This window comes from Tursiops truncatus, chromosome 2 (assembly GCF_011762595.2).
Source record: "Tursiops truncatus isolate mTurTru1 chromosome 2, mTurTru1.mat.Y, whole genome shotgun sequence".
Lineage (NCBI taxonomy): Eukaryota > Metazoa > Chordata > Mammalia > Artiodactyla > Delphinidae > Tursiops > Tursiops truncatus.
The window spans coordinates 101,522,939-101,543,504 of record NC_047035.1 but is presented as its reverse complement, the minus strand read 5'-3'; the positions used below and the strand labels follow the sequence as shown (position 1 = coordinate 101,543,504).

At 42.5% G+C, this 20,566-nt stretch overlaps 1 protein-coding gene across 1 annotated transcript; it reads right to left on the bottom strand.

Annotated features, from left to right (window-relative positions):
* Positions 1–602: 602 nt before the first annotated feature.
* CCNB2 (cyclin B2) lies at positions 603–18,905 on the bottom strand. The gene is made up of 9 exons (XM_019947354.3): positions 18,751–18,905; positions 16,112–16,240; positions 15,892–16,005; positions 10,382–10,552; positions 9,561–9,719; positions 7,587–7,823; positions 6,075–6,215; positions 1,973–2,083; positions 603–881 (listed from the first exon to the last, which is right to left on the bottom strand). Exons 1-9 carry the CDS (start codon positions 18,772–18,774, stop codon positions 771–773), a joined length of 1,197 nt encoding a protein of 398 aa, XP_019802913.1. The 5' UTR covers positions 18,775–18,905; the 3' UTR covers positions 603–770.
* Positions 18,906–20,566: the final 1,661 nt, after the last annotated feature.

Sequence of the window (20,566 nt, the reverse complement as noted above, 5' to 3'; positions counted from 1 at the left end):
ATGCCCACCAAAAAAATTAAAATAAACCATAATGTTGGTGTGATGAATTGGGATTGACATATATACACTAATATGTATTAAATGGATAACTAATAAGAACCTGCTGTATAAAAAAATAAATAAAATTCAAAAAATAAACCATAACGTACTTAGAACAACAGGAAAAAGCATTCCAAGTTTCACCTTTAACAGGATGTCACAGGCCTGCTTCCTTTTTCCAGCTGTGGCCCCTTAGCACTGCTATTCCTGGTCTCAACCATGCCTTGGAGTGAAACACATTATGAGGGTTACTTCTGGAAGCCATCAACCTTGTGGGCCAGGTGTTCCTGTATAGGAATTAGAAAATAGTTAATGCAGGTTCTAGAAAGGGAATGTCATGGTTATCCTCCCATTTTAAATTTTATATAATGAACCAATCTTTAGGAATGGGTGAGCGTTCACTGAAGCCAAGTTGTAGTTTTCTCCGAGAATGGTAAGGTCTTTCCCCAAGCCATCAGGGCAATAATTTACATATTACAATCATAATAGCTCAAAAAGAAATCAGTCAAACAAGCTTCTATTGATTTCTTCAGTATAGAATACCCAAATACACACACATAGGATACCTTAAGAAAATCAACAGCTTTATTTTTCCTCAATATACATTTAGAAAATCAGTCTGAGAAAAGGTTTCATGAAATAGACCAGAGGACTATATATAAAGTCAGGAGTTCCAAATCAGCAAGACAAAGTGCACAGACGAAGCACTCTTCCCTGAGGGCCTCGGCAGCCTAGGACCGTCCCAGCAGAGGTGAGGCAAGCTCTTGGATGGTTTTTGAGTTCAGCTGGGGAGTCGTGCTGATCTTCAGGAGTTTGCTGCTGGCATACTTATTCTTGATGGCCTGCAGAAGTCATCTGTGATTAAGCACACATCAGGAGCACCACCGCCCCGCCACCCCCAAACTCACACCTTATTCCTAGTCTAATTTACAAGTATCAAAGGGCCAGACCCACAGTCTTCAAAGGGTATGATGATGCCAAATCACTGAAGCCAGCAAGTGCTCTAGGGCATGATGTGTTGTGCTTGACAATTTCCTGCCATGCCTAGTGGTGGATAAAACCCAGCTGGTAGCACAGGTGATGGTTTCAAGGTCCAAAGAGCAGGCTTTCTCTCATGAGCTCCCAGAGGGGTGGGAGGTGGGAGCTGTGTTCATCATACCTAAGTGCCATCAGGACATAACGGATTTGCCAGCACTGGGAGCAGTAACTGGCCATAAAAGTGAGTGGCAACTAGTGCTTAGATCCCAGATGATACTCTCAGGACTGAAAACATGACACTTCCACGGTGTGCTAAATAATGCTGAAACTACAAGTAAGGAAGCAAATCAGGCCGTGAGGACACTTGGTACAAATGCCTTGCTCTCTGTCAGACCCGTGGTGAGCTCTGATATTTGGCCTCACACAAGCACAGGACAGCACACCCTCTCCTCTGGTTTCTCCTCTCAGCTCGGCCACACAGAGACAGACTCCAAGCTGCCAGGATGCTTCCTGAATGGACTGCTTCACCATGCTGGCTGTTCAGGTGCCTCTCAGTCATTGTCCTAAAAGGTGCTGGACAAAGGCCCTGAATGATGTCACCCGAACACCCAAGCCTTCCACAGGGCCACTTAAGCTGGACTCCTGCATGCCGGCCAGCCTTCCCTGCTTGCTGTGCACCCTACCCAGGATGCCGGGTCAAGCATGGATAATACATTGAACAGCTGCTTGGGCCTGGACATAGCGAGCCTATCTACCTTATTTTAAAGAAAGTCAGTTCTTGGGATTTGTGCGTATGCTCCATCCCCAGCTGTACTAGAAAAATATAAAGAGTTTGTGCTAAAACAGACTCTCACACATGCCAAAATATTTACATGAAAATGCAAACACACATACATCCTCTCATACCCCAAACCCATAATCCAGCGCTTTGAACAGCTTAGGAAAGAGTACTTACGATGAATTTCGTTAACTTTTCATTTACTTTCACTACATTTTTGGCCATGTGCTGCATGACTTCCAATACTTCGTTCTCTGTGTATCCAGTGTAATACTGCTGCTTTAAGTTCTGGAACACAACGCAAACAGAAGAAGCAAGATAAAGCCTCCACTTCTTTAGGAGAGCACATCTTACACATGCTGACATTACTTACGTAAAAGCTATAAAAAATATTCTTACCTGCTGGAAAGTCAGTCTCAGCCCCAACCACTACCATGGTACCAGCAAAGCAGCCAGTAAATGCAGGATGACTCTGGCTCGGAGCAGGACTAAATTAAGACGTTACATAGCTCTCAGCTAAATCAAATGGAGAGGGTCCCAAATAATGATGTTTTAAAGAAGGTTGTATATGTAAGTAGGGTACTTCAAGTAACAAAGCTTTCATGCTTGCCTCTGTCACCACACTGAAAGGGGAAGGAAAGTGAGGCAGAGTATAAACAAACCCAACAAAGGGTTTACAGAGATCGGGGTCTAGCACATCTCAGTCCCCTCGTTAAAGCCCTGCCTGGCAGTGGCTGGTAGGGAGCTCGAGAGCACAGACATCTGTATTGTCGGTCAGGGAAAGGGGTTCAGGATTAAGAAATAAACTGGCCCGTAAGCAGCAATCTAAGCTACCAAACCCAGAAGAACGAAGACCTCCCAGCAGCACTCTCCTGTCGGGCCCTGTGTAGTTAAGCACTAGAGAACACAGAGCACTCAGAGAAGCATCTACACCCAGCCTCGTGGCCCAGCCTCCCAGAGACCAAAATTCAAGCAAAAGGACAGCTGTTGGTTGATAACATGACTTACTTTGTATGAAGATATGTAACCTGACTTTATTTCAGATTTGTGATAAAATTCTAAAAGCTAAAACACACCCCTTTCAAATGCATAATATAATTGGGAAAATAAACCACGATATAACCTTAATCCTAAAACAGTTTAAAGGAAAAAAGAACTAAGCAGGAGTGAATCCTGATGTAATGCACAACCACTGGTATTTTGAAATCAATTGCCAGGAAACAGGGAGGCCTATAGTTAATAGGTTTAGGGCCAAGGAAGCACCTCTTAGAGTAATTTGGCGAAAATAAGCCATTGGTACCAAGAGCATGTGCCATAGATGTTACCAGTGGCCTTTTTGCCTTCAATTTTTATATCAAAAATTTTCAAATCTATAGAAAAACTGAAAGAATAAGATAATGAACATCTGTATATTCTTTGTGCAGATTCATCAGTTCTTAATATTTTGCCACTTTTTCTCTCCTCTTTCTCTTTTTCTCTCTCACTCATGGTGTCTGCAACTCGCTTTCAAATGGTTCAGCAAAAGTTGTGTGAGATTTTTGAAGCCATCAAACATCTGGACCATTTGAAAGTGAGTTGCAGACGCCATGACACATCACTTCTAAATGTTTCTCCTAAAGCATCTCCTAAAAAGTATTTTCCTCCCTAGCTACAATACCTTTATCACATAAGAAACATCAACAGTTCCATAATATCATCTAATATATAGTCGATATTCAAATTTCTGCAATTGTTGCAAAAATATCTTTTATAGATTTTTCTTTTTACATCCAGGGTCCAATCAAGGTACAGACAGTACATTTGGTTGTTGTTGTCTTTAGTCTTTAAAACTCCCATTTTCTTGGCTTTAAATGACATTGATTTTTTTGAAGGATCCAGGTCAGTTACTTTGAGAACGTCTCATTCTGGATTTGTCTGTGTTTCATGATGACTGGATTCATGTCCAACATTTTGGACATGAATTCTATTTAGGCGATAATGCATACTTCCTATTACACCAGAAGGCAGGTAAAGTCAGGTAGTCTCACCACTGGTGATACCAAGCTCAATCACTGGGTCAAGGTAGTAACCGCCAGATGTCTCCATCACAAAGGTACAGTTTTTCTTCAGAAATACTACACATCGGGCTTCCCTGGTGGCACAGTGGTTGAAGGTCCGCCTGCCGATGCAAGGGGACGTGGGTTCGTGCCCCGGTCCGGGAGGATGCCGCGGAGCGAATGGGCCCGTGAGCCATGGCCGCTGAGCCTGCGCGTCCGGAGCCTGTGCTCCGCAACGGGAGAGGCCACCAACAGTGAGAGGCCCGCGTACCACAAAAAATACTACACATCTGTGGGGTGATATTTTGAGAACAATGTGAATCTTGTTTGCCCAAGTTATTTTACTTAATGCTATAAGCATCAATTGACGATCCTTGCTTGAATCAATCGTTACACTAGGGGTTTAAAAATAGTGGATTTCTATCTCTACCACTGTTTCTACTTTAATTAGCTGGCATTCTACTGATTTTTTTTTAAGTCCCTCCCTCCCTTCCTTCCTTTCTTATCATTATGGGCTCATGCATTTTTTAATGCATTATAATCTATTACTGTCACAATTCTTTTTAATGCTCAACTTTAGTCAGAAGGAGCCCTTTCAAGCCAGTTTCTATGTCCTTTTGATGTGACCCCATTGATCTCTGAGAATTTGCTTGCTACCTGTTACAAACTGATCTAGGCTCATCTTGTACTTCCCCTGCCACAGCCCTGAAATCAGCTATTTCTTGAAGGAGCCCTAGTTCCGAGTATGTCATGGCACTGAGTATGCAAGATGTGAGCACTAGGTATCTTCATTGCTACTGGGTTGTCATTGTTTCTGGGCCTTTCATTATGAATTTATTGATCTTTCTAAAACAGACTGAATATTATAGGGTTTTCCTTTGTTTTTAATTGTTAACAATATTTTATCTTCTTACAGTGAAAATTTTAGTCCTTAATACACGAATCTTTGCTTTATCCTACAATAAAAATAGTTCCAGGATTATAATAACAGACCACTATTAACCTAGAAACAGACTAGTAAACCTCTTAAGTAAACTTTAAGTATGTTACCTTTTTTGGTCCTTTGTTTTAATTTCACATCCCACTAAAAATGCACAGTCGGAGTGCTGTGTTCAACAGTTACGGGAATTAATTCTTCCCTCTGATCTGTTACCACTTTGAATATATAGTGACATTGTTTTTGCTTAATTCCAGTTTCGGGTTTGCATAGAACATTCATATTGTTCAAAAGTCAAAAAAGTTACATTACACTGTATACAAGTTAATAAAAAATTACAACCAGAAGTTCTGCTCCTATCCTCAACCTTCTACCCTGATACCTACCCTGAGGTATCCATCTTCATTAGTTTCTGGTCTATTCTTCTTGTATTTTTTGAAAAATTAGCAAATACATAAGCACAGATACATATCCTCTCTCTCTTACTCCCATTCTTTCTTACATAAAATGTAAACTCTACATACTGTGTAGAGGAAAAGGTCCACCACGATGCCCTGGCATTCTTACACATATCCACCACATAGGCCATGCAGACAAAGGCCTGAACCACATTGATCTGTCCTGGCAAAGTGCTTTGTGATCCTCCTGGAACATGATGGGGTAGCAGGCGAGGGGGCCGCCTCCAAGCCGTCTCCCACTCACTTCCCTATCTCTTCTGGGTAGGAGGCTGTAATGAGACCACTCCTTATCACCTCCTGGGCTCTGCTGGGGTGTTTGCTCTGCTGCTTGTGGGCTACAGATACAGACTCTAAAACTGCTTAGTGGCAGTGCAGAATGGGCCCATCCACAGAAGCGATCCTCTGACTCGCACTGCAGCCAGTGGCCCCTTTTGTTTCACTGTTATCCTTTTTGGTGTGTGAAACAAGAACCCAGGCAGGTGACATCCCTGGCTAATTTTATGAACCTCAAAGTGGCTCATTTCATCTTTACCGGGTAAACCAGGTCAGGCCTTGGCCCTGTTTTGTCTTATGTGCTTGACAACTTGCTTGTTTCACTTAACAAAATATCCCAGAAATCTTAGCGTATCAGTTCTTAGTGGCCTTCCTCATTCTTTACGACTCTGTAATATGTTTGCGTACCATGGTGTTGTCACCTAGGTTACGCCTGCATCATTCCAAGCAGCTCTTTTAAGCCTGTGGCCTTTTAGCAACTGCTTCAAGGATAGTGTGTGACAAATGCTAACGCCTTTTGTGTCTAGAGTCCCTAAAATACAGCTAATTAATTTCTTCTTAAATTCAACACTTACCCATTTTCCATGGCCTAGAACCTTCTGGGACAGGCAGGAAGCGGCTGCTGCCACCTTAGAAGGGTGATAATGCACCATGTCGTAGTCAATGAGAGTCAGTTCCATCAAGTATTTGGCTAAAGTGTGCTGTTCAACATCAACCTATGAAAGAACAGATGGTAAGAAGCATGGCTGTTATGACTCTCTTGCAAAATTCTGGGTGAAGATCTAGAAACTCTAAAAAACAAAGATCTAGGAACTCAAATCCACTTCACTCACTTTTCCTTCCCAGGCACTGCTCTATTCCACAGTATGTTACAAACACAGAACATGAAGTCTTTTAAGAACTGATAAGTTCCCATATCTCTTCCCTCTTGCATCTAGAGATATGGGAACATATGTATATGTATAACTGATTCACTTTGTTATAAAGCAGAAACTAACACACCATTGTAAAGCAATTATGCTCCAATTAAGATGTAAAAAAAAAAAAAAAAAAAATGCCACGTGAAGAAAAAGAGACACATGAGGAGAAGACCATGTGAAAAGGCCCAGGGCCTAGAACAGATCCTTCTTTCACAGCCCTCAAAAGGAACCAGCACTGCCAAGACCTTGATTTCAGATTTTAGCCTCCAGAACTGAGAAACAATATATTTCTATTGTAAGCCACCCAGTTTGGGGTACTGTGTTATGGCAGTCCTCAGAAACGAATTCATATGTCAATGTTCAGCCCTTTAACTCTCTTCCCTTAAGAAATAGAGCTCAACTATTTACAATTACCAAGACATGGAAACAACCTAAATGTCCATCAACAGATGAATGGATAAAGAAGATGTGGTACATATATACAATGGAATATTACTCGGCCATAAAAAAGAATGAAATTTGCAGCTACATGGATGGACCTAGATATTATCATACTAAGCAAAGTAAGTCAGAAAGACAAACATATGATACCACTTACATGTGGAATCTAAAACGTGACACAAATGAACTTATCTATAAAACAGAAACAGACTCACAGACATAGAGTAGAGACTTGTGGTTGCCAAGGGGGAGGGGGAGGGGGGAGGGAAGTATTGGGAGTTTGAGACTAGCAGATGCAAATTATTACATGTAGAATGATAAACAACAAGGTCCTACTGTATAGCACAGGGAACTATATTCAATATCCTGTAATAAATCATCATGGAAAAGAATATGAAGAAGAATGTATATATGTATGACTGAGTCACTTTGCTGTACACCAGAAACTAATACACTGTAAATCAACTACACTTCAATTTTTAAAAATAATTAAAAAAAAGAAATAGGGCTCAAAAAAAAAAGTCACTTTGCTGTACAGCAGTATTTAACACAACACTGTAACTCTACTTTAATAAAAAATTAAAAATAAAAGAACTGATAAGTGTTAGGACTTATCTAAAAGATGCATCCTATAAATTCATGAGTTTTCCTTTAATTGGGTCAGTGTTTCTGGGATGAGACAACAAACAGCAAAATAAAGTCTCCTATGGAATTGGAGGCACTTACCTCTCCGGCTTTTGATGCCCGCCTTAAGAAATGTAGTGGTAAAGGTCGACCCAACTCAAATTTCAGTTCCTTCAAAATTAGAGTTTCCATTTCTCGAATCTGAGAACTGGTGTAAGCATTGTCTGTGATGTAAACGAAGTCTTCAATATTTGGAGAAAACATCTCCTCATACTTGGAAGCCAAGAGCAGAGCTGTAATCCCAACCAGTTGAAGCTTCTTACGAGAGACTGGCTGAACCTAATTGAAGAAGAGTGTGTCAAAAGTCTTAACTAACAAGAGGATGGGGGCTCTGGGTGGAAGAAAGTAAGAGGAAACCAAGTCCTGAAGAAGAGCACGTTGTCTCTGCTCACACCCCTCTTAAGGGCACAGGAAGCTGAGTGTTGATCACAGGCACCACCATGGCTCGCAGGTGCCGTCTATCATGGAGTGCTTGCTATGTGCCAGGCACAGTGCTAAGATTCAAACAATCATCTCATCGAATCCTCACAAAAAACCTAGGAAGTACATATTTTTTACCCCACTTAGAAATAGATGGACTGAGAAAAGATGCAGACATCAGCCCAAGATCAGTCAATTGCTGACTGACAACCAAGCTCCCAGGCACTGCTCCACCCCCATCATCCTGGCTTGAGTGTCTGGGGAAGCCCCAATATGGCACTCAGCATGGTCTGAATCAGGATGAGGCCAAGCAAAAAAGCAGGAATTTAATGGATGACTAGGGCTGAGGAAGTACCTTAAGTGTCTCCTTAATCCTCACCAAAAGTACACTCATTATTCAGCCTGAAGAACCTTCCAAAGATGCTTCAGGGTCAGAGAAAATCTCAGCCTAGAGGATAAGTGTTTCCCTTAACTTTCTTTTCTTTTTAAACTAGGAATTTGTGTTTTTTTGCTTCAACTCTCAATATTGAAAATCTACCAAAAATATAACAGTGCTTTCGTATCCAGTGAGGATTGTATAATAAAAACCACTGACTCGGGCTTCCCTGGTGGCACGGTGGTTGAGAGTTCGCCTGACGATGCAGGGGACACGGGTTCGTGCCCCGGTCCGGGAACATCCCACATGCCGCAGAGCGGCTGGGCCCGTGAGCCACGGCTGCTGAGCCTGCGCATCCGGAGCCTGTGCTCCGCAACGGGAGAGGCCACAGTAGTGAGAGGCCCGCGTACCACAAAGACAAAACAAAACAAAACAAAAAACTAATGACTCTATGATTACTTAGCATTTTGCAGTATCTCAGGGTCAGTCTTATCAACACAATTATTACTGTATGGTTTGGGCTTGACCTACACCTGTATTATAAATGTTGACTTTAAATACATAAAGCCTTATCTGAAGGGCTACCCATTTGGTAGACAACGCACCAGTGGTTAATGTCTGGCATTTCTTCTAACTGCTCAGTGTTCTTACATTACCAGTTGAGAAATATTTTGATGATCACTACGCTTCTCGGCTTAATTTCTTACCTCCCTCTTTACTTTAGACCTCACACTGAGTACACTCCCCACACATACCTCCAACCCCTTGTAAAAAGTCTGCCTCCTGCCTCTTCTACACCGATTCAATGCCACAGCCGGCTGGAAACTGTTAAGTCCTCTAGCCAAACTCTCATTTTTCAGATGAGGAAGCTTAACACCAAAGAGTACTGAACTATGGAAACTGTGCAAGTGGGCCTGGAGAACCAGCCTCCAAAGGCACCACAGGCTTCAGATGGACTTTCAGACCATCTGATGGTTTATCTCCTCCGATGAATGATTGCGGCAAGGCAGCATCTCCCCTGAGCACTTTTCAGCAGGCTGACCTAACAGAAATGCCCAGCATTGGTCAGCATCACCAGAGGTTTGACACACTTGGACTACTTCCTTTTCTAGCACTTGAAGTTCTTTGGCATCTAATTGGCTTTTGGTTTTTTCTTCAGAGGCACCACACCTTGGCAGTGCATAAATGCAAAGTTCACTGAGCTGCACGAAGTCCCTTACCTGTAAAAATCGGTCCATGATGGCGACGCACATGTACAGAGTTTCCTGCAGCAGCCTAAACTTGGAGTGGACTTGCACCAGCCAATCCACCAGGATGGCACGCATGCGTCCATTTATCTCTCTTCCATCTAAAAAATGTGGATTTATGGATTGTAGAACCTGTAGGTGGAGTTAAAAGTTTAAAAAGCAGACCTCGATAAACAACAAGGTCCTACTGTAGCACAAGGAACTATATTCAATATCCTGTGATAAACCATAATGTAAAAGAGTATCAAAAAGAATACATATATCTATAACTGAGTCACTTTGCTATACAGCAGTAATTAACACAACACTGTAATTCAACTATACTTCAATGAAAAATAAATTTTAGGGACCTCCCTGGCGGCGCAGTGGCTAAGAATCCACCTCCCAGTGCATGGGACACAGGTTTGAGCCCTGGTCCAGGAAGATCCCACATGCCGCGAAGCAACTAAGCCCGTGAGCCACAACTACTGAGCCTGTGCTCTAGAGCCTGCGAGCCACAACTACTGAGCCCGCGTGCCACAACTACTGAAGCCCACACACCTAGAGCCCATGCTCTGCAACAAGAGAAGCCACTGCAATGAGAAGCCCGCGCACTGCAACGAAGAGTAGCCCCTGCTTGCTGCAACTAGAGAAAGCCCGTGCACAGCAGGCCCAATGCAGCCAAAAATAAATTAATTAATTAAATAAAATAAATTAAAAAAAATAAGTTAAGAAAAAAAGCTGACCTCATTTCCTTCCCAGCTATGTGGTAAATTCCACACTGCTGTACAACCAAAACACAAAGGCCCACTCACCTCAAGCTGCCTTAGATACTGATAGATATCCTTAACATAGTCACTGCAGAGCTGAGGGTTCTCCCAGTCTTCAGTATCAATATCCTCAATTTTGCAGAGCAAGGCATCAGAGAAAGCTTGGCAGAGGTTCTCTTCCTTCATGGAGATATCCACAGGTGTGGGAGAGGGACCCTACACCCACAAATGAAAGTGTATGTATCACTACCTTGGGAGTAGCCTTGATCACAAATACAAGCAGGGCCAACTGGTTTAAAAGTATCATATGCATTTTTATAAATGATAAAGCCAAAACAAATACATTTCAGAGTAAGAGGTGAATAATTCAAGATGTAGGGGATGAAGTTTTTGGAGATATACTCCCCTGTTTAAAACCACTCTAGGGGGTGGGAGGGAGGGAGATGCAAGAGGGAGGAGATATGGGGATATATGTATAACTAATTCACTTTGTTATAAAGCAGAAACTAACACACCATTGTAAAGCAATTATACTCCAATAAAAATGTTAAAAAAAACACTCTAGGGGACTTCCCTGGTGGCACAGTGGTTAAGACTCCACGCTCCCAGTGCAGGGGGCCCGGGTTTGCTTCTCTCCAGCCTCCTGGGCAGGTCTCCCTCACCTCAAGCAGTCTCCCTCTTCCCAGAAGCCTCTTGTCCCTGTATCCACATGGATTATTCCCTCACCTTCTTCAAGTTTTGCTTAAGTGTTATCTTCTCAATTAGGTCTGTCCTATTTAAAATTACCATCTGCCTTCTATTCCCCCCACACATATGTTTCATCTCTTTTACTGTGTTTTTCCCCAAAGAATCGATAACCTCCTAATATACTATAGAGTTTATTTATATATGATGTGTATTATTTTCTGTCTACCTCTACCAGAATGTAAGCTTTATAACCTTACATTTATTCAAACTGATTTTGTCCACTAAGGTATCTCAAATACCTATGTCATCCCTGACACGGCAAATATTTACTGAGTGAAAGAAAGTTAGACACCTGGGTTCAGAGATTCCTAGAGCTGATAGTTCACTTTAGCAGTAGCCTCTTGTGCAAGTGTAATGTTTTCTTCTCATGAACCAATTTATTCTAAATTGAGAAATTGGCAACACAAAAGCAGGAAAGCACATTCCAGCCTATGAATAAAACAGAAGGAGGAAGCAAAGACTGAGCAAGTATACACCCAGTACTTTATTTTCTTATGCTGACTGGGTGATTATTTATAAAAATCACACAAATTAAAATTTTATGAAGTTTAAACAAGCATTTAGTAATGAAGCATAAACAATTACTTTTTTAAAGAATAAGAGGTACTTCTCAAAGTATAGCCTAGGACTGCAAGGCTATAAGAATATGTATTAAAGTAATAAAATACAGAAGGAAAGAGAAGGCAGTATAATAAACAATTTTAATTTACATTAAAGCTCAATGATTATAGTTTCCAGTCTTAGAGAAGAAGAAAACAGTAACTATATATATAGATAGATAGATAGATAGGTAGGTAGCAATTCAAAACATGCCCTTCCCTCTTAAACCAAAGGTCTTAAACTGAGGAAGGGCTAGGTGAGCAAGAGGTATACAGGTATACCTCATCTACTCAAGAATTTAAGAACTGTTAGAAGGAATAAGAAGAGCTACCTGGGGTACCAGGGAGAAACGTAGTGAGGTTACCAGAGACGATAGGACCTCAAGGAAAATGAGTAGGCAAAGGTACACAAGCACAAAATCCCAGGGGAAGCCAAGAAATAAAGGCAAGTCTGGGGGCTTCCCTGGTGGCGCAGTGGTTGACAATCTGCCTGCCAATGCAGGGGACACAGGTTCGAGCCCTGGTCTGGGAAGATCCCACATGCCGCGGAGCAACTGGGCCCGTGGGCCACAACTACTGAGCCTGCGCGTCTGGAGCCTGTGCTCTGCAACAAGAGAGGCCGTGATAGTGAGACCCGCGCACTGCGATGAAGTGGGCCCCACTTGCCACAACTAGAGAAAGCCCTTGCACAGAAACGAAGACCCAACACAGCAAAAATAAATTAATTAATTAATAAACTCCTATCCCCAACAACAACAAAAAAAAGTGACATCTTTAAAAAAAGGCAAGTCTGGGAACTGCATGTTGATTTGGGACGGCAGAAGGTAGTGCGTGAGGTGACAGAAATGGGCTGGGAAGGTGAGCAAAACTTAGCTAAGGAGTTTAGATTTTATTTGAATGTAAGTGACCCCACTGAAGAAACTGAGCAAGAGTAATTAGAATCAGATGTGCATTTTAATAAGCCCATGTAGCTTCAGTTTAAGCTTACCTTTTTTAAGAATAAGCATCATCACTCTCCCCAGGGAGGGCAATCAGTACCAGAAAGCCTAAGAAGGCAGAGGTTATCTTCATGTGCTTCAGACTGCCTTAGCAGCTTGAAATGTTTACCTGTGTCTACGCAGAAGTATATCTGAGTTTAGCCATATCCAAGGCCACCAGGATGAGACAAGGATAATTGCTCTGGGCCTTAATTTAGAATTTATTGAAAGCATTCCTTTTGGACTCCAACATAATCTAATTATTCTGAAATCCTTTCTAAGATCCCGCTTTCCTGTACAGATTATAGCCTAAGCCCTGTGGGCCAACTGTGCAATCCTGTCCAGAGTCTGCTGCATGCAAAGGTAAAAAAATGCATCAGCTAGTTACCCACTACAAAAGTGGTTCTAGAACAAAAACCTTCAAATTAGATTAATGAATGAGCCCTGTGGATTGTCAGAGACAACTGAAAAGTAGTAATAAAAACAATAAAGCTGTCAGATTTTGCTGAACTTGAGAACCTGCTCTTTGGTAAAGGATGGGTAGACTGTGAGTAAAGGCTACTAAAGTTCTCCTAGCACCAACATTTAATGAGTCGGGTCTGTTAAGAGAACGGATTAATATGAATATGCAAATATATAGGTATTTACACAAGTTTTGGTAAAACACAAAATTCCTTTATTTACTAAATTTATAATAGATAAACAATGTCAGTTAAGTGCAATGAGGAAGGACTCCAAGAAAAACTGTTGATTCCAAACAGTTCATGATTTATAGCAATGACTGTGTACACGTGTGTACAAAAGCATACTCAGTTGTGGAAAGGCAAAATCAGTTACCATGATTGGCTTTAGGGAATGCAGTGGAGTGGAATTTTGGGGGTAGGGAGAATAGTTAAAATGAACTGACCCTTTATTCTATGTACTCTATTTCTGTATTGTCTTGCTTATTTATGCATGTTTCTTGTGTAATTAAAAATAAAAGGCACCCTATTTTTTTTAAAATATGAATAATTGTGCTCGTTTTCTTTTATATATAGTTTTTGTTTTAGGGAAAGTTAGCCCATAAAAGATTCTTATAGTTGAATAATGACTATCACCAAATTTAGTGTTTCAATCAAATCTGTAAATCTAAAACCTCATCAGAATTTCTAGCTGCCACTCCCCAGTACATCTCCTAAGCTTGCATCTACCTCTGCTACAGGGTATTATAGTGCATGCTTTCACTCTGACATTCTCGACTTGACTGGGAGCTTCCTGGGGACAGTCAGTGGTTCACTCACCTTGTTTCCCCAGTACCCACCAAACAAGAGGCTAGTAAAAAGCCTTCTTCCTTCCTTCAAACTACTCAGTCTGCCAAAGCCTCATGAGTCAGCAAAAAACAGTTTTCTCCAAAAATTGCATGATAATAAGCTTCTGCAAATACCTGTGAATGGCTGGAGCCCTCTCCTTCAGATATTGCTGGCCCATTTCCAAATGCATTTCCCATTGGCTGTCTCTCTGTTACCTCAACAAGTCTAAATCCAAATGAGACACCTTCCCCAAAGCTACCTCAATCTCCTGAATTTCCTATATTTTATTAATTTATTCCATAAATGGTTCCTTAAATACTCAAGTGCTTAAGCTTCTCACTCCTCCACTCCAAGCAACATAGCCAAAGAATTCCTTCTGAATACAGGATGATGTGTCTGAAAGGAGTTCTGGTACATCCCAACACATTTGAGGTTGTTTCTTAGCACCCGTATAGATACTGGTATGTGGATGTCCACTTAGGGGAGATATGGGCTCGTTCAAGACATCCATCAGCCCTTGCTTAGAAAACCGCAGTACCACCTAATTAACGTCCCTTCCATGGCCACCCTGCACTGCTTACATCAGGTCTCTCCTCCTCAAAACATTCCACAGGTTCCTCACTGCCTAATGGGATAAAATCCAAATTCCAAGGCCTTCAAATCCAGCTGCAACCTTCTTCCCAACTTTTTTCCTGTTTCCTCACACAAACCATCTGACCCAATTTAGACTTGCTGACTCTTTGCCCCAAAGGACATAATTTATAGGCCTATTCCCTTTTTGGTGCCTTGATTCCTATTGCTGCTTTGTTCCCCCAAAAGGTGCCCCTTCCTATCAGCTTCTTCCTATCCTTAAAAATCCCACTTACTCCAGGAAGTTTCCCCAGACCACTCCATCCCTCAAGATTCTCTCCCTCCTTTAGATGCACCCTGCATTCAGTCATCCATTGCCCATGGGCACCTAGCAGCATGCCCTCGGATTATATATCTAATTTTCGGGTACAGATGCCCCTTCTGGATAAGTCTCCTCAAGGCAAGATGTCTCTTTATCAGCCTTAACACAATTGGATGTGTATAGTAAGTACTCACCTGTTTCTCAAACATATTCAATGTTTTTAATTTCAAACATACAATAATATATAAATATTTTGAGCTAGAAAGTGTGAAGTGGTCATTGTTGTATTCTCAGCACCTACAACAGTGCTTGCTTCATTGTAATTATATGAATGTGTGTAATCTATGAATGAGAGCATGCATGAACTAGAACATGGTGGAAGATGAACAGGCCAGTGGGTCCATTAGCATTCTAACTTCAGTTGAGCTACCCAGTCACGGAGACTACAATCTATCAACACAGAAGTTTGGCATTACTTTGTTCTTCCATGAGTGAAGGTCTCAGAATTGTAAGCTTCCACCATCTTCATGGACAAATTCATTCTTATAGTGAGTTATTTTAATAAAACCTACCAAATTTTCCTCTGAGATCACTAAATTTATTTGGGTATTAAGGTAGTTAACTTTGTTATTCAAGGTCATAATATTATATTAAGGTACCATCACTGAAAAGATGTGTATGTTCATTTTCTACACTGTTGTTTTAAAGTAGAGCTCTAGCTATCACTGTTCTTCAAAAGTTGCACTGAGGGGCTTCCCTGGTGGCGCAGTGGTTGAGAGTCCGCCTGCCGATGCAGGGGACACGGGTTCATGCCCCAATCCAGGAAGATCCCACATGCCGCGGAGCCGCTGGGCCCGGGAGCCATGGCCGCTGAGCCTGCGCGTCCGGAGCCTGTGCTCCGCAACGGGAGAGACCACAACAGTGAGAGGCCCGCGTACCGCAAAAAAAAAAAAAAAAAAAAAAAAGTTGCACTGACAGTAAAGGTACCCTTATATCCTAGCCCCAAACAGCCTACTTCGTTAAGTATGTTTGTAAATTCAGAACTTCCTACCTTTGGAGCCAACACTTCCATCTGCACTGGTTTCACAGAAGCAGTAGGTTTCAGGTGCTTGTTGACATTTGTTGTTTTGGTGGGTGGAACAGGTACTTTAGTGTTCTGAGCTTTCTAAAAGGGAAAAGAAATGTGAATAGGGCAAGAGGGCCTAGTGTTGCCCCTCAGTGCTCTACAGAATCAGCCTAGGGTGTGCAGGTACAGTTCTCACAGTTGTTACCTTAGTTACTTGTGTGGCTCTGATTGTAACTCGATTTCCAATTTCTTCTAAAACTGCCCGCCTGATAGTCACATGGCTTTTAGGTTTAGAATTAACTCCCGTGTCAGTATTCTCCAAATCAGTGGACACCTAAAAAAAAAAAGGAAAAAAATTACTGAAGAGTTGAGATCATTTACAATACTTTGCTAGTGTCAGAATTGATTCAGGAAAGGTGAATATGCTGAGATCTATCTGCGAGAGGGAAAAGGTACATTTTAGGAAGTCTAAAAATGCTATTTGTGATTTATAACATCACTCTAAATTAGGCAAATCACTCCACCTTATCTATTTTTAAAAAATCCCACTAAGAGCTTCACAGATAAGTGATCATTTCTCATATGGTACCCACATCATTTGTCAGAGATCCCTGGATATTAATGGCATCTATTTAAAAAATTTCCTTGACAGAGAAGAGTAACAAGTGCAATTAAGACACAATACTAAAAAGCTGTTTTGGGCTTCCCAGGTGGCACAGTGGTTAAGAATCCGCCTGCCAATGCAGGGGACACGGGTCCGAGCCCTGGTCCGGGAAGATCCCACATGCCGCGGAGCAACTAAGCCCATGCGCCACAACTACCGAGCCTGCGCTCTAGAGCCCGCGGAGCACAACTACTGAAGCCTGCGCGCCTAGAGCCCGTGCTCCACAACAAGAGAAGCCACCGCAACGAGAAGCCTGCGCACCGCAATGAAGAGTAGCCCCCGCTCGGCACAACTAGAGAAATGCCACGCACAGCAATGAAGACCCAACGCAGCCAAAAATAAATAAATAAACTAAATAAAAAAATTTTTTTTTAAAGTGTGGTTTCTGCTTTAAAAAAAAAAAAAGCTGTTTAAAAACCAGATGTTTAAAACCTAAACTAGCTTTGATTCTTATGCCATGCTAGAAATAAGAAGTACTCAGGTAGACAAGATCTTTAGAGATACAGCTTTTTAGCCATGAGGATGCCATAGCATGTACTCTCTATTTTATTAGGAATATTTAGAAAGAAAATAGTTTTCGTGGGTAAAATAGTTTTATCTCAAATTGAAAGTTTGAATTGTATGAAATAAAAATTGTTAGTTGGGCTTCCCTGGTGGCGCAGTGGTTGAGAGTCCGCCTGCCAATGCAGGGGACACGGGTTCGTGCCCGGGTCCAGGAAGATCCCACATCCCGCGGAGCGGCTGGGCCCGTGAGCCATGGCCGCTGAGCCTGCGCGTCTGGAACCTGTGCTCCGCAATGGGAGAGGCCACGGCAGTGAGAGGCCCACATACCGAAAAAAAAAAAATTGTTAGTTGACCTTAACCTGCTTTAGACAGAATGTCCTTAGAAACAAAACTTGTTAGTAAAAACAATTCACACAAAAAAGTTTATTTGATTATATGTGATAAACATTTCATGAGAAAAAAACCAGCATGTACTATCCCTGAAAATTGGGGGGGGGGTCTTAATCTTAAAAAATTTCCCAACAGGGGGTTTGAATGGACCTACCAGGATAGACAGAGGGGCAGGGAAAAACTCAAGCCTTACCTGAATAGACAGAATTTGACTATGAAAGCACCCGATGGGATAGATTAGACAAAAATTACTTATCAATTTGACTCAGGTTCATAAAAGGGTTACAATTAAATACCGAGTGTAATCAACTTATTATTATTAGGATTCTCAAAAGTCACACTGTTCAATTTTTCCAGCAGTTCCTGAGATGTTTAAAAAGTGTTTCAAAGTTCAATTCTTATGGGTTGAAGCCTGGTAATCTAAATTAAGCCATCTGGAAGGGGAAATCCCCAGCTTTTAACAACCCTACAGCCAGGAGAATGGACCTCAGGTGTGTCAGTGCCCTCTATTTTTCAGCAAAGAAAAAAGTAGATCCAGGTACAATTCAAACCCACAGAAAAAAATCCAAAATACCATTAACACTTTGTTTTTTGCAAAGACGAAATAAATGAATTTGGACCCTTCTCTCAGTCTGCCATATTGCTCCAAATTATATGCAAAATCTCTATTGCACTTGAGTAAAGAAATTACTTTTTTAAAGGGACAAACGCATACATTAGTGAACTTAGCCTTGTAACACTTCGTGTGCAGAAATAAATAGGAAACTAATAAAAGAGAAGTGAAAACACCTGAAAAACAACCACAGCTGTTGCTTGATCAAACATTAGAACACTTCACAGGCTGCGGAATTTCTTCAGTCCATCTCCCTACCCTCACCACGATCCCTTAGCTGGCAAGGAGTTTGAGAAGAGAGGAAGGAAACCCCAAGAAGCTGTAACTCTCTAACAACAAAGCGCCCTCGGGGATCGCTCGCCGCGTCCTAGGCCCAGTGCTCCGGGGGCTCACTTGACAACTGCCACCCCCGAGGCGCTTTCCCACACTTCCCCCACCCCAGCGCAGGGACGGCCAGGCCAGGAGCCGGGACCCGGAGGAGCGGAAGCGAGGCGGGGAGAAGCCGGCCGGAGCGGATAGGACAGGCCGCAGGGCCCGGGCCGCCCGCAAGAAGGGGAAAGCGGCGCAGGTTGGGACGAAGAAGCTCGGAGCAGAGGAGAGAGAGAAGCGAGGCGGCCGAGGGCGCTGCGCGGCCGGGGCCCAGGCCTGCGCTGGGGGTCGCCGGCCCACTCACCGTCGGGCGTCGGAGCAGCGCCATGAGGGACGGGACAGGCAAGAGTGGCAGCCCGGCCCAGGGAGGGACGCGGACTGGAAACAGAGAGCACTAGCTTCCCCGGCGCCGTTAGGACTGCCCTCCGAGCCCGCACCGCTGGGAATCTTCGTGAAGTCGCCGAGTTCCAGGATTCAAATACCGCGCCGCTCGCGCCCCCATTGGGCGGCCCTACGTACGGCGCCCTCTTCCCATTGGCTAAGTAGGAGACATTCCCGTAGGCTGATTGGCTGAATTATCCAGACCCGTTTGGTTGTCATAACAACCGGTATTTTTCCTGCCTACTGTCTTTTTAAAAATCTCGGCCCTAAAATAAACAAAAATGAAATACCTCGTTGGGAAAGCAGACGTAGGACGCCTTGTCTGAATTTTGACGAGGATGTCAACGGGTGTCTACGGATTACGGATGTCTACGTTTGTACTGGGTGGGCGGAAGTTGGTACTAAGGAACACCCTGGAAATGCCATTTCTGACCATTATTTCTCTTCCGGAAATTTCGCGTTCGAGTTTAGGTAGGGTTGGCCTGCCTGGGTTGGGGAACAGGCGCCTCTGGTTGGTTTAGGGCTGCACTGTGTTAGGTGGTTGAGACTCAAACGTGTGCTTAAGGAATGGAAATTGTGGTGTTTATTCAGAAGCTAAGATTCCTAGGAGAGGGGGAAAAAAATGATAAATGCAATTTGTGTGACTCGTGATTCATGTAAGCTCTCCATTGTGTTGCCGGCACCTAGCACATTGTTTCGTGTGGGTTGTGATCGGGCTCAATAAATATTCGTCGAATAAATTATCTTATGATGAGCAAAAGATTTTAAAATGAGAAAGACAAGTGTGATCCAGCCTTGGGCAGCAGGGTGAGAGGCTCGCGTTAAGACCAGAAAAGAGGAAAGACAAAGTGAGAGGAATGGGAAAGGAGAGAGGAAAGGAAAGGGTCCAAGGCCCACAGTAAAGGTAGTGAAATGACTTCTGATGATAGGCTCCATCTAACAGTTTGAGCAAGTTTTCCCATCACTCCTGCTCTACTCTAAAAAATGGTTTCTCTCTCTGTTACTGGGGTACTAATGACCCTTAAATGAAGTGATCTGAATTAAATTCCTTCCCTTGATCTAATATTTCTAAACCTGCTCTTTAGTAAAACAAATAATTGCAGCTACTACGTGGCATGGGAAGATGTTAGTGTATCCATTGTCCTATAACTAAAAATTAGATATTCAGTGAAGAAGTATTGGGAAGGGAAAGTATTGGGTTGGCCAAAAAGTGCCTGGTTTTTAAGTAAAAATAAAAGACACTTTTTTCATTTTCACCTAGAACTTTATTGAACAACGTATTCACCCCTTTGTTCCACTATCTTCTGCCATTTTTCAGGCAACTTCGTAATTCCATCTTCCCAAAACGTGTTATCTTTTTGAGCAAAGAACTGTTCCAGGTGCCTTTTACAGTCTTCCAGGCAGTTGAAATTTTTTCCATTAAGAGAATATTGTAAAGACCAAAATAAATGGAAATCTGAAGGTGCAATTCTGGTGAATACAGTGGATGAATCAGAACTTCCCAGCCAATCTGTTAACAGTTTTTGCCTGGTCATCAAAGAAACATGCAGTCTTGCATTATCCTGATGGAAGATTCTGCGTTTTCTGTTGACTAATTCTGGATGCTTTTCATCGAGTGCTGCTTTCGATTGGTCTAACTGGAAGCAGTACTTGTTGGAATTAATCGTTTGGTTTTCTGGAAGGAGCTCATGATAGAGGACTCCCTTCCAATCCGACCATATACACACCATCACCTTCTT

Bases quoted from the DNA above. Each gene is read 5' to 3' on its own strand.
- CCNB2 (XM_019947354.3), bottom strand. From the start codon at position 18,774: ATGGCGCTGCTCCGACGCCCGACG. The intron at 16,006-16,111 runs GTAACAACTGTG...TTTCCCTTTTAG, and splicing joins GAGCCACACAAGTAACTAAG to AAAGCTCAGAACACTAAAGT. The intron at 10,553-15,891 runs GTAGGAAGTTCT...TTGTGGGTGTAG, and splicing joins TGGAAGTGTTGGCTCCAAAG to GGTCCCTCTCCCACACCTGT.